Here is a 12090-nt window from a genome sequence, read left to right on the forward strand (position 1 = left end):
AAATAACGATCTTCGGTTAGGTCGTAGGACACTCCGCATCCAGGGCCCAGCTTTGGGATTGGCTTCACTCCACACTGCGCATTGGCATTGTGCACATCGTGGAGGTGGTTCTCATGGGGCAAGGGATCTTTATGGTACGACTCATCTTGGCAGACGCAACCCGTGAGCTAGTGGCCAGTTCACCCTATGCTTCCACGTAGGGGGTCATCTACATGGTTTCCTGGTACAATGGCTTCACAGTGGAGGCATTCGTGCTCCACAATAGGTTCCTCAAACATCCGGTCACCCTACTCTTCCCTGGACTGGCAGTAGAGTATCGCCAACTAGTGGAGGACTTTGGACGGCTCTTCGGCACTGTCTTTCCGGCCTCCTTCGTGGATGCAGTGACAGCAACATGAGTCCCGAAGGTACGGGTGGCAGTGAAAGAGAGAGAATATGCCACAGTTTCTGGAGATTGAGGCAGGTGGACACTCCTTCAGGCAGCAGGTTATTGTGACTGGGCAGCTAGGGCAGTGTCTGCGTTGCCATGAGTTTGGGCATCATGCACTGGATTGTACGCGTTTCGGAGCCAAGGTGGCTTTTCCGACAAGCCCACAGGTGGACATGGACGGCTTCACACGGGTCTAGAGGCAATAGAGAGGGAGACGGCAGGGGGGCCGCAGTCGCCCCTCAGACACAGCCACGGCAGTAGGGAGCAAGAGGGCCAGCATCCCCCCCCGGTAGAACACCACGCAACCACTCCCTCCTCGCTCCACCCGGTAGGACCACATGCCTACGCATCCATCCCCCACGGAGGCATCACAGGCCACCTCCCTCGAGGGCCCACATCCCCTATCCCCTCCCCCTCTCTCCACGGTTCCCTCCCCTTCCCCTTCCCCTTCCCCGATCCTAGTTCATAGCCTCCCCCTCCAGAGCTATCGGCCATCCCACACCCACGCGTGCCCCCGACCACCCCACCACCCCTCGAGTCTCCCCCTCCCCATCATCACCCCCGCCGACCACCCCCCTTGATCCCCACCCAGTATAGGTGACCGCCCCCCACCCCCCACAGGAGGGGAGAAGCCCCGTTTGCCGACATCCTCCACTCGTCGGCAGTTGAGCCCTCCCCCTTCCCCTACAGCCACCAACTTATCCGTCCATGCCGCTCGTCACACTTTTCCGAGACAGGCGCAGTTGCTACCTCATGAGTTTTTTTGCAGTGGGCCGTGGTTTTATTTAAGAGTTGCGGAGCGCAGTTTTGGGTGGAGATCGCAGCAGGACTCCTAGAGGTGGACTCTTGGATTATTGGAGGAGACTTCAACAACCTGGAGGCCTTAGAGGACCTGCAGGGCAGAGGCGGAAACTACCAGGGCATGGCTAGGGAGGAGCAGGAGACATGGGAGGTCTTTCTACTGGCAGCAGGAGCACGCGATACTTGGAGAGACCCAAATTTCCGTAGGAGGGAGAGGTCACTGGACTTCTCTTGGGAATACAGGTGGCTGAGTGGAGTCCTGTTGGAGTAGTTGGACAGGTTCTATGTTGGAGAGTCTGGCGGGCACCACTTTGTCCGATCACTGACTGGTTCTCCTGACACTTAATCCCCCACCATCTACCCTAGATACACGATCCTGTTGGATCCATGACTCAATCTATAAGAGGGAGGAGGTGAAGAGACAGATTGAGCAAAATTGGACTTGGGGGGGGGGGGGGGGGGGGAGGGACCGGATCGCAGAGGAGGTTGCAGAGGTCCTAGCCGAGTCAAGCAGTATCTGCGAGGAGGTAGCCCTATAGGCTAGGTAGCAGAGTTGGGAGGAGGAGAGAGCACTCCGGCGAGACCTAGCAGCCACACAGAGATTACTACAGGAGGCACCAGGAGATCCCATCCTCCACGCATAGGAGGTGTGCACGCGAGCAGCCATCGCCGGTCTAGAGGATAGGCGCTCGGAGTTCTCATTCCGCACCTCAGCAGCCTTTTGGGCGCGGAAGAAAGACATGATGTGCAAGGAGTTTTTCCAGGTGTACCAGCCCTGCACCTCAGGAGAGCAGATACGCAACCTTCAGGATCAGTATGGGAGGACTCTTTTTAGCCCAGACGAGGTGATGGAGATTGCCACCGAGTACTACAGACGCCTTTTCCAGTAGGAGACAGCCTTAGCTAGAGGACAACGATGGAGACAATAGGTCTGGGATCACATCCTGTCCCTCGTCACAGAGGAGATGGGATGCTCCCTCCTAGCCCCCTTCACAGAGAAGGAACTAGAGAAGGCTTTCCATACACAGGACGGGCAAAAATGCCTGGCAGAGGATGGTCTCTCTAAGGCCTTCTTCACTACCTACTAGGAGGTGGTGAAGGATCCCTTATTATTGGCCTTTCAGGAGATTTTCATTTCAGGACAGATGCTAGGGAGTCTTTCGGCAGGTCTTATTAGTCTCCTCTCCAAAGGGGAAGACCACCAGTTGGAGCTATCCCAGTGGAGACCGATCATCTTATTGTCAGTGGCCTATAAGGCAATGGCAAAGATGATTGGTAGGCGACTTCGCCTTGTGCTTCTAGACATCATTCATGACACATAGACAGGCTTTGTCTAGGATAGGAGCATCCTAGACAATGTCTTCACCTTCTTTGAGGTGATAGAGTGGGCCCAGCACAGTGGCACTCTTGGACTTTGCGAAAGCCTATGACAGGGTGGACTGGGACTTCTTAGAGGGCACCATGGTGAGGTCCCCTAGGCATGGATCCGCGGAGTCTCCGCACTTTGCAGATCGGTTACCGGCAGGGTTCTCATAGGTGGCAAGCGAGGGGAGGAGTTTCGGTTGGAGAGATCGGTCCAGCAGGGCTGCCCCCTATCCCCGTACCTGTTCTTACTCTTTGCAGAGGTGATGTCTCACTTCCTCAGGTCACGTGTGAGTGGGTTACGCAGTCTCCGACTTCTAGTGAGAGAGGAGATGGAGCTGTTAGACTCAGAGTATGCAGATGATACAACACTCTACATAGAGGACGATGAGTTGATGCTGGAGAGAGTGAGACTGGCTCTCGAGGTGTTCTGTACTGTAGCGGGAGCAAAAATCAATTGGTGAAAGTTGGTTGGTTTCCTTACAGACTCGGACTCTAGCACAGAGTGGGGCGACCATTTGGGATTTAGATGGGTGTGCAGAGGGCAGACTGTTTGTTACCTAGGGTTCTAGGTGGGACTTGATATCACCCCAGCCTAGCAGTTTCTTCCAGTCCTTGACTCTATTCAGAGGAAGCTGACCTACTGGAGTACTGCTCGCCTTTCCCTAGCAGGTCGAGCCTTGGTGGTTAACCGGGTCCTTCTAGTGACGGCTTGGTACACTGCCTCGTGTTGGTGCTTCTCCTCGTCCTGTGTTGTTCAACTTCGCTGCCTAGTGCAGAGCTTCCTTTGGGCCGGGTCAGACGGTTCCAGGGATTCCCGGGACAAGGTGGCGTGGGCGACCATCATCCGACATCGGTCAGAGGGAGGGCTTGGGATCATAGACCCAGAATATCAGAGTATGGCCCTCTTGGGCAAGCTAGTAGTCCGCGGCTAGTCTGTGGCCTCACACCAAAAGGGCAGACCTAGAAGGTCCTATTGGTTCCCCCTAGGTTGCAGGAGGAGATAGACCGTCAACTGGTAATCTGGAAACCCCTGGTCAAAGATCGGGATGGGGTATAGATTGGCGAGCGCCCCCACATCCAGTGGGCTAGTTGGGAGGTTGGCCCGGCACGTACCATCAGGACATGGCGAGAGGTGTATAGGATGGTGGACAAGGAGGTGCTACAGCGAGCATCAGGTTGCCAGAGAGGAGTTGAATTGAGGAGAAGGGAGATAGACGCAGCAATACCTCAGGAGTGGCTTCCTCCCTGATACGAGAGCCGGTAGAGCTTGGGGAGATATGGGCTGCTAGGTTTTCAGCAGCACGTATCCCCCTATAGGTGGTAGGTAGAGTGGACGGTGCGCCACATGGGACGTTCTTCACCGTGCAGGAGGGGGGGTGTCTGGCCCTTGATGGAGGGCAGTAGGATGAGGGGATAGCTGTCCTTTCATGGAGGAGGATTCGGGTGGTTGGCCTTCAGGGGAAGACATGGCGGCTAGATTCCTATGTCTTCTAGGAGGAGCTCAGGGAGTGGCACCTCTGGATTTGGGAGAGTAGACCACTTGACGAGTTGGAGTGGGATTCGGGAGAGTGGCTATGGCTGGCCATTGCGATTGCCAAGAAGGCACTGAGGTTCTTGGAGTACACAGTCAGGATTGGCAAACACGTACTGATGCAGGTGGACATGGATTGGGCGCCGTTGCGTAGAAGGTACTGGGCTAAGCACAACATCACGGAGACTTTTCGACGGACCTTCTAGCGTCGCCTATGGGATAGCTGGAGGTCAAGGAGGATATTGTATTTCTTATGGTTGGTGGCACATGGAGGCTTGGCGGTGGGAAGTTGATTAGCCCAAATGTAGGAGGGTGGTTGTAAACGCTGCACACAGCAGCCTCTGGAAACTCCAAAGCATTGCCTTTGGTCATGTGAGGCGGCGTAGCTCGTGTGGAGAGGAGCATGCCGCATCCTTTGCCATATAGTACCTAGCCTTGGATGTATCTCATGGGAGCTTTCTGTTGGCAGGCAGTCAGCTAGGGCCATCACCTTTTGTATGAGGCTGGGATGTAGGACATGATATTCATTATTGAGGCAAGGTCGTGCGTAGTGACCCATTTGGAGGCCCTACCCATACGCCAGGTACTGGAGCCCACAACAGACCGCTTTGAGGTATGGGAGATCATAGGGAGTCTTATTGGATGGCATATCTGGAAGGCGTGGTGTCAGGAGGTTTAGGCAGAGAGAGACTTTCAGTACAAGCGACTTCAGCAGAGCTTTGGACCTCCATCATCCACTCCCTCGGTGGCCGATGGGACTAGGTGTAGGGCGAGTCTTGAGCTCGTCAGGAGCTCTGTTTTCATTTCATGCGCACTTGGGGTGGCCAGGTTCTGTTTTTCACGATGCAGGCAGGCAGCCCCAGATGGCGATACACCCCTCCATGGCTTCTTGCCCCCATCTCCCCTAGACCACCTTTAGAGGCTTGTACACTTGATATATTTGTGACTCTGCATCAGCTCCAGCTAGTCTGTTGAGCACGAGCACTTCCTTGTATTCAGGTTTTTCCTGAAGTAATATAATTAGCCACACTTTATTTGCACCCAAAAAAAAAAAAAAACAAAACAAAACAGATTTGGGCTTTCTCTCTTGCTTGGTCTGGAGTTCTTTCAGTTGCCTCCATGGATCTTTATTTCTCAGCCGCAATCACCCTTGAAGTTACTTTTGGCGTTCTGTATGGCTGATTGCCAGGTCTTCTCTTCATTTATGGAGCCTAGGTCCACCTTGCATTCAGCTTGTTCTTCATTGCTTTTGTGGGTTTCTTAGTTCTGAGTATGCTTAACCCTCCCATTTGGTTTCTTGAATTTGTAGTTTCATCAAGTTTCTTTTCATGCTGCCCGGTGTTTTCCTTTGGTTTAAATGGCACCAGTCATAAAGTTCAGTAAAAACTCAAAAATCTTGTTGGCTTAACTCACTCCATCACATTACAACTCATGAAATTTGTTGACAATTTCTGGTACATGCATGTCTATATGCAATGTACTATATTTTGTTTTGAGATTAGGCTTGTGCTATCAAGATTCAAACCTTAATTGATAGTCATATCTTGCCTTTTGTGATTGTTATTTTAATTTCTAAGTTAACTTGTGCTAACATGTTTTTCTTTCCAGGCCATTAGGGCTGGGTCGACGGGTCATGTGTTCCCGCTATCCAGCCATCCATCGGGATGCACTCATTTTGACCACCTGAAATTTGGCTAATTGAAAGTACTATCCCAGCTGTCTAGCTGCTCTCAGTAGGGAAGGAATGGGAATAGCTTGTTGATTGCAAGAAATGAGAAGCAAGCCACAGTAATTAGTACCTTTTGTTTGCTCTGTTTGGGTAACATAGGCCCTTCTTAGGGCAGATTGTGATAACCCTTTTCGCGAGTGGTTTGAAACAAAACTTAGTGTGATGGTGGTATATTTGCCTCTTACAGTTACAGCCTGGTTCAAATCAGAACCTTCCATATCAGCCGAAGATGATGAAGTTCACTGTCAAAGAATAAAGAGTATTGTTTCAAGTCTACTTTATGGGGTGGTTGCAATTGTCATGGGTTTTGTGAATAAGGTAGTACTTTGGTAATCACCTTTGTAACTGCTTCACGTTTTCTTGTAATCTTAAAGTGTCTCCACTACCTCAAAATCAGCTTGCTTACTTGCTCAGGGAATTCTTCAAATATGGCCCTACTCAAACACGCTACTGACGTTGCAAATGGTTGCTTCTATTGCCTTTGTGTATGGCGGGAAATATTTGAAGACACTAAATGCAAGGCCTCTTCAAATGAGTTCTGCAAGAAGCTTGTTTCCACTGGTGTTTTTCTACAATGCCAATGTAGCTTTTTCCTTGGCTGGACTGCAAGCTCTCAATATACCCATATTCAATTCATTGAAACGGCTAACACCTGTCTTGGTAATAATTGGAAAATTTCTGCTGGGTGATGGGCTGCCATCAAGGCAGGTTCTTTGCTCTGTTACTACAATTGTAGTTGGCTGCGTTATTGCGGGCCTTGGGGATCTAAATTTTGATCTTCTTGGGTATATGCTGGCTCTAAGCAGCTGTGGCTTGCAGTCTGCTTACTTGATTCTTGTCGAAAAGAGTGGCAAAGAGAAAGGTTACAATTCGCACGAACTGCTACTATATAATGCAGTCTTGTCACTGCCTGTGCTTATGGTGTTTATTCTTTTCTCTGGAGAGGGACTTAAAGCTTTCTTTACTTTTAAAGAGCTCACAGAATCCTCTAATTCATTCATTGTTTTGTTGGTCTTTTCTCTGGGAATGGGGTCACTGCTGAATTATTCCTTGTTTCTGTGCACCTTATGGAATTCCGCATTGACGACAACTGTTGTTGGGGCAATGAAAGCTGTAGTATCCTCTGTAAGTTTTCAACTTTGGTTTTCTTTTGTTATGGACTTGGGGCTGCTAAATTAATTAAGAACCACATTCACCACTTCTAACATAGCATTTCTTTTCTCTTTCTAGGTGCTTGGGTTCTTTGTTCTTGGAGGTGTTAAACTTACCTTTCTTGTAATTCTTGGTGTCTTCATAAACATGGTTGGGGGAATCTGTTATGCAGCTGCAAAGTATCGGCAGAAGCAGCAATCCTGCACCACTAGCTCTAAATGGTCCCTCCCTATGTACATTCATGATAAGACAGCAGGCTCTACTGGGATAAAATGATTCTTGGGATAATATGATTCTTCCAATCTCTCTGGTGTTTTATATATTAAGAAAAGGCTGTGCAAAGTCTTGGAGAGCAACAATGTACATTTGACCTTCTTTCATGCATTGGTTGCCCTCGTAAAAAAAAACTAGTCTTGTATGCTGGCTGATAGATCTTTATTCAACTTTTAATGCAACAATATTATGCTTCCCAAAATCATTTGGTTGTAATGAATATTCTTATTGTCGGTGCGTGAATGAATTACATTATTATAACTAGGTTAGGCATGTGCAGCCTGCCATAGCAAGTAAAATCGAGTTCTTTTTTGTGCTTGCAAAATGTGCGTGCAGTATATAATGCGGTGAATGTGTAAAGGGTAGCTATTATTTCTGATACTTAACAAATAAGAATAAGTTTAATGCATTTACAACTCTATGTAATGCATTTAGAGTTGTTAAATATGTACAGCTCTTTATTAATGCATTTACAAGGATCTCATAAGTGATTAGTTTATACACTTAGAGTGAGACTGCTCATGTGCAATGTGCCACGGTCGCTACATAGTTTCCTTGATTGTTGTCCTTGAATGGCGATTTCTGCCATCACCAAGTCAATAGTTTTCTTTGGTAGCATCCTTTAGCTGGGAAGTTGATCTCTATGAAATCAACTACCACCTGTAATAGTAGTTTTTGGGTAACTTGACAACCTTTGAATTTGAATGACTATTGGCCAAGGTAAAAGGTTCACTAGACTGTGCACTGGTATACGTTCATCTAGAATAGTGAGGGGCTTGTGTGAGTTGGCAGAGCCCATGCCCGAGGGTTTGCATGACAAAGGGCCTGTGCCTGCCCTGTGTCCTCGTTGGATGGCTCGGGATATATGTATGGGACCTGCCACTAAGAGTAGCGTCACTGGTACTTGGTGCAGGAATTTCCAAAAAGCAAAAGCCCTACAAGGGTTATGGCTGGTGAGCTTGTGAAAAATCGAGTCTGCACCCTCATAATGGGAGGTTGGAGCCTCAACTGACTCACGCATGGGTACAAGCAACCAGCGCCATCAGTAATATTGACTGGCTGGCATGGGCTTTTGGCCTAGTGTTGCCCCTAAGTGTAATCAGATAGCTTGAAGCAATGATGAAAGAAAGCAAAACGCGGCAGAATACAAGAAATTTGTAAGCAAGTGGCGAAGAGAGAACATGGAGAATAAAAAACTTTGCTTATTACAGATTAACATAATAATAGTTGATGCTTCCCAACCATGTGCTTCTGTTAGGAAGCTTCGATAGCATACAAGAAATAGGTGAGCTCAAAGGCTATTTATATAGAAAATCATGGTTGTAGCTTGTAAAATGAGTCACAAAGTGACATGCTAAATAGAGTGTTGCATGGATGCTTTTTTGAGCATGCAACCAAAAGTGACCATTGAATATTTCCCTCCACACCTTGTGTTACATCCTTGGATGTTTGGATGGGTGCTAGTAGCATTGGTTAGAGTGGTCATGAAGTAACTTAATGCAAATGCACTAAGGCACTTCATGGTTAGGGTGGTAGAGTCAAATAAGACTCAAGGCCCTATCGTGCACACTTAGCGTTTGACCACCACTCTTGGCCTCTTGGTCCATAGGTCAACATGTCCGTAGGGATGAGCTCGTTTGAGTCTATGGTTTTGGGGGGGGGGGGGGGTGTGAGTTTGATGTCCATTACTTGTATGCTCGTGGATATAGCTTGTGTCATGTCTCATATGTAGACTTGCTTGTATATGGACGTTTTCATTGGTATGGGAGCATTGACTTGCTATTTGGCACGAGATTCAATGATGTAACTAGTATCCACTCATAGAAATGTGATGGTTTACGCTTGACAGGTATGCTTTTATCTCGTTTAGGTGGTATGGGACATTGCTAGCAAGAGGGGCATGTGTGGGGACATGTATTGCAGGTGGTGGATACAATGGTATGTCTCTCGTCTAGTACTCTTGTTTGGGTAGGTTTTGAGGAGATGCTTGTGCTCAAGGGATTTTGATGGTCTATATATTTGCAAGAATTTAAGGACCTCCATATAGCAAAGGCCTTGGAGGACCCACTTGTTGCTCTATGTGGGCTCTCTTTTGGTTGCTATTGGACTACCAAAATGAGGTGCTTTGCAACCCTCTACATTCTTTGGAGGATGTCTACATGTACACCAAAAATTTTGATAGCACTTTGCTTGTGAGTAGGGGCAACCACTCGATTGGGGGTTTGGGGGGGTTTCTCATTGAGTCACCTTTACCTGTAAGTCAAAGAAAAACTTCTATCTCTTTTGAATTTTTAGTAGGGATTGCTTTGTTAATATGACTATTTGTAATGGTTGTTTTGTAAATAAAACTACATCTTGCCCACATGATCGTTTGAAGGGCACTTGCAATATTAATGGCCAAACAATTACACTTTGATATTTGATAACAATTCTACTACCAATTTTCTTTCTTCTCGAGTGGTGTAGAGACTTCAACTCCACATGATACCCATTGATCGGGAATTTTGTGTCCACTATTTGGAGGGCTTGATTGTGGATTATTGGGATCGGATGTGTGCCGAGATTGAATCTTTTGATTCAATAGTACCACGAGTCTCTAGACTTTTGATTGATGAGTTTGGACCATGTTGATGTTATCCTTGCATGCCATGGTTCTTTGATAGATCATTCTCATTGTATAATGATTGTAAAACTCTCGTACTTTTATTTAAACTTGATGGTCAATTTCATGTGATTGAGGGTTGTTCACTCTTCGAGATCATCGAATATAGTGTACATATGATATCAACCTTAGAATTTAGTAGATGTTTTTTTGATCCAGATATTATTATCTACATTTGTTTTGTTGAGAAAGTGCAATAATCAATTATATAATTTAATTCATTTTTTTTCAATAGTAATGTTCATATTAATTCTAATGCAAGTAAATATTTGGATCCAATTCTACATGAATTCTTTAATATCTTTCCATCTAAATTACTTAGACTTTTGCCATCTCGTGGTATATTAGATCATAGGATCAAGACCTTGCCTTGTAGCCATGTTGTCACTCAGCAGTCCCATCAATTCAACTCAAAAGGGAAGGATGAGATTGCTAGGCAACTTCATGATTATCTAGTAAAGGGTTTTATTGAATCTAGTAAATCTCCATGGGGTGCACTTGTCTCGCAAAAAAGAAGAATGGCATGATGCACTTTGTATGAATTATAAGGGTCTCAATAAATTATAAGAAGTGATATTGGAACTAGGCATTAATTAATTACTCAATGCTATTTCTAGGCCAATTAATGTTATAGCAATTAAATGTTCCATGGGATTAGCACATTAAATATGATTGGGCACTAGCCAGTTCTTGGGCAGGGTCAAATAAATAAATACAAAAATGCCAAAAATTAAAATTTGAAAATTAATATAGCAATGTTGAAAATTACAATTAGAAGGTTGCCAAGTCACTTTCACATGCAAGCTAAAGAGGGCTAGCTGAGCATGGTGCAGCCCACAATTGTCTCCATACATCGTATGGTACTATTTGTACCATATGATTCATACGTATTCATACATTAAAACGGGCCCTTTGTGACCACCTTATTTGCACGTCCCCATCCGGAGTCCCGCATTCTGCCTATGGCCTTGCCTTTAATCCTATGCATTCCATCTGCTTGCATGGCACTTTTTGGGGGGGGTGGGAAGCCTTGGATACCTCATCCCACCCCCTTTTCCAACTATGCCCCCCCCGGTTGCTTCTCTCATCTACAAAAGATGCTCCTCTCCTCCATGCTTCCACACCAATTCAACAAGCATTTATCATTCTCATCTTCCTCTCTTGGATCTTGAATGAACTTGTGATTTCTCATCTCCCATCCCCTCTTTCCCGCACCCTATTAAAGCATTTGCCATTCCCAAATCTCATCTCCCATCCCCTCTATCCCATACCCTATCAAAGCATTTTCCATTCTCATCTCCCATCCCCTCTCTCTCACTGTTGCTCTTTCAACTTTACCCCAACCCTCGCGCCTCTTGAGTCTCCCTCTCTTTCAACTTTCAAGACTCAAGTGTCATGAGTGGAGACTCAAACATCACACACACACACACACACACACACACACTCTCTCTCTCTCTCTCTCTCTCTCTCACTCACTCTCTCTCTCTCTCTCTCTCTCTCTCTCTCTCTCTCTCTCTCTCTCTCTCTCTCTCTCTCGGGCATCTTTATCCGTCATCAGCACCATGACTCGTGAGAAACACAAGGCCTTCAATTTGCATGCGATCCATGTGGAGAGGGACACAAAGAAGGCCAACTCTCACCATTGGACATGCAAGTATTGCGGGAAGCGCTATACAAGTGGTGCAACTTGGCTTCTCCAACATCTTTTCAAGATGGGGGGCAAGCTGGTCCATGCAAGGAGATCCCTCAAAACATCGTGGAGGAGATACTTGCCAAGATGAGAGGGGGATCCACAAGAGGAGGAGGAAGTGGCCTCGACCATTGGTGATGGGGGCTCCACATCCGCATCCAACTCCGGTAAAAGACAATGAGTGGAGCCTCATGGTCATGTGTGTGAATCGATTGCCTTTCTTAGAGAAAGGAAACAACTTGCAGACATTGAAATTGCACGCATGGTGATTGAGTGCAATCTTGCATTCAATGTCCTAAAGGAAGAGCAATGGAAGAAGATGGTAAATGCCATTGCCAATGTGGGCCCATGTGAAGGATGGGTTGGTGTCACATACAACGACATGAGTACAAAAAAGATTGATGAAGAGAAGGAGAGGATTGATAGATCCTATTTGGGCCGCATGTGAAGGATGGAC

The 12090-nt window shown here is 46.9% G+C and overlaps 1 protein-coding gene across 11 annotated transcripts in view; it reads left to right on the top strand.

The window, feature by feature from the left end:
• The window catches only part of LOC148037889 (UDP-galactose/UDP-glucose transporter 7-like), a 29270-nt gene extending 21770 nt beyond the window's left edge, over nt 1–7500 (top strand). For 3 of the 11 annotated variants that reach the window (XM_087676854.1, XM_087676857.1, XM_087676856.1), the window contains 3 exons: nt 5736–6174; nt 6271–6981; nt 7087–7500. In XM_087676854.1, coding sequence (XP_087532980.1) covers nt 6019–6174; nt 6271–6981; nt 7087–7284 — 1065 coding nt within the window. In that variant the 5' untranslated portion in view covers nt 5736–6018 and the 3' untranslated portion in view covers nt 7285–7500. Of the gene's footprint in view, nt 1–1027; nt 6175–6253; nt 6982–7086 lie in introns of those variants that run through there. The other 8 variants (XM_087676860.1, XM_087676863.1, XM_087676861.1 and 5 more) reach the window with 5 other exon arrangements.
• Nucleotides 7501–12090: the final 4590 nt, after the last annotated feature.

The sequence above is a fragment of the Lygodium microphyllum genome, chromosome 4, assembly GCF_053477565.2.
Source record: "Lygodium microphyllum isolate KBCC chromosome 4, Lygodium_microphyllum_v1.1.10, whole genome shotgun sequence".
Taxonomy (NCBI): Eukaryota; Viridiplantae; Streptophyta; class Polypodiopsida; order Schizaeales; family Lygodiaceae; genus Lygodium; species Lygodium microphyllum.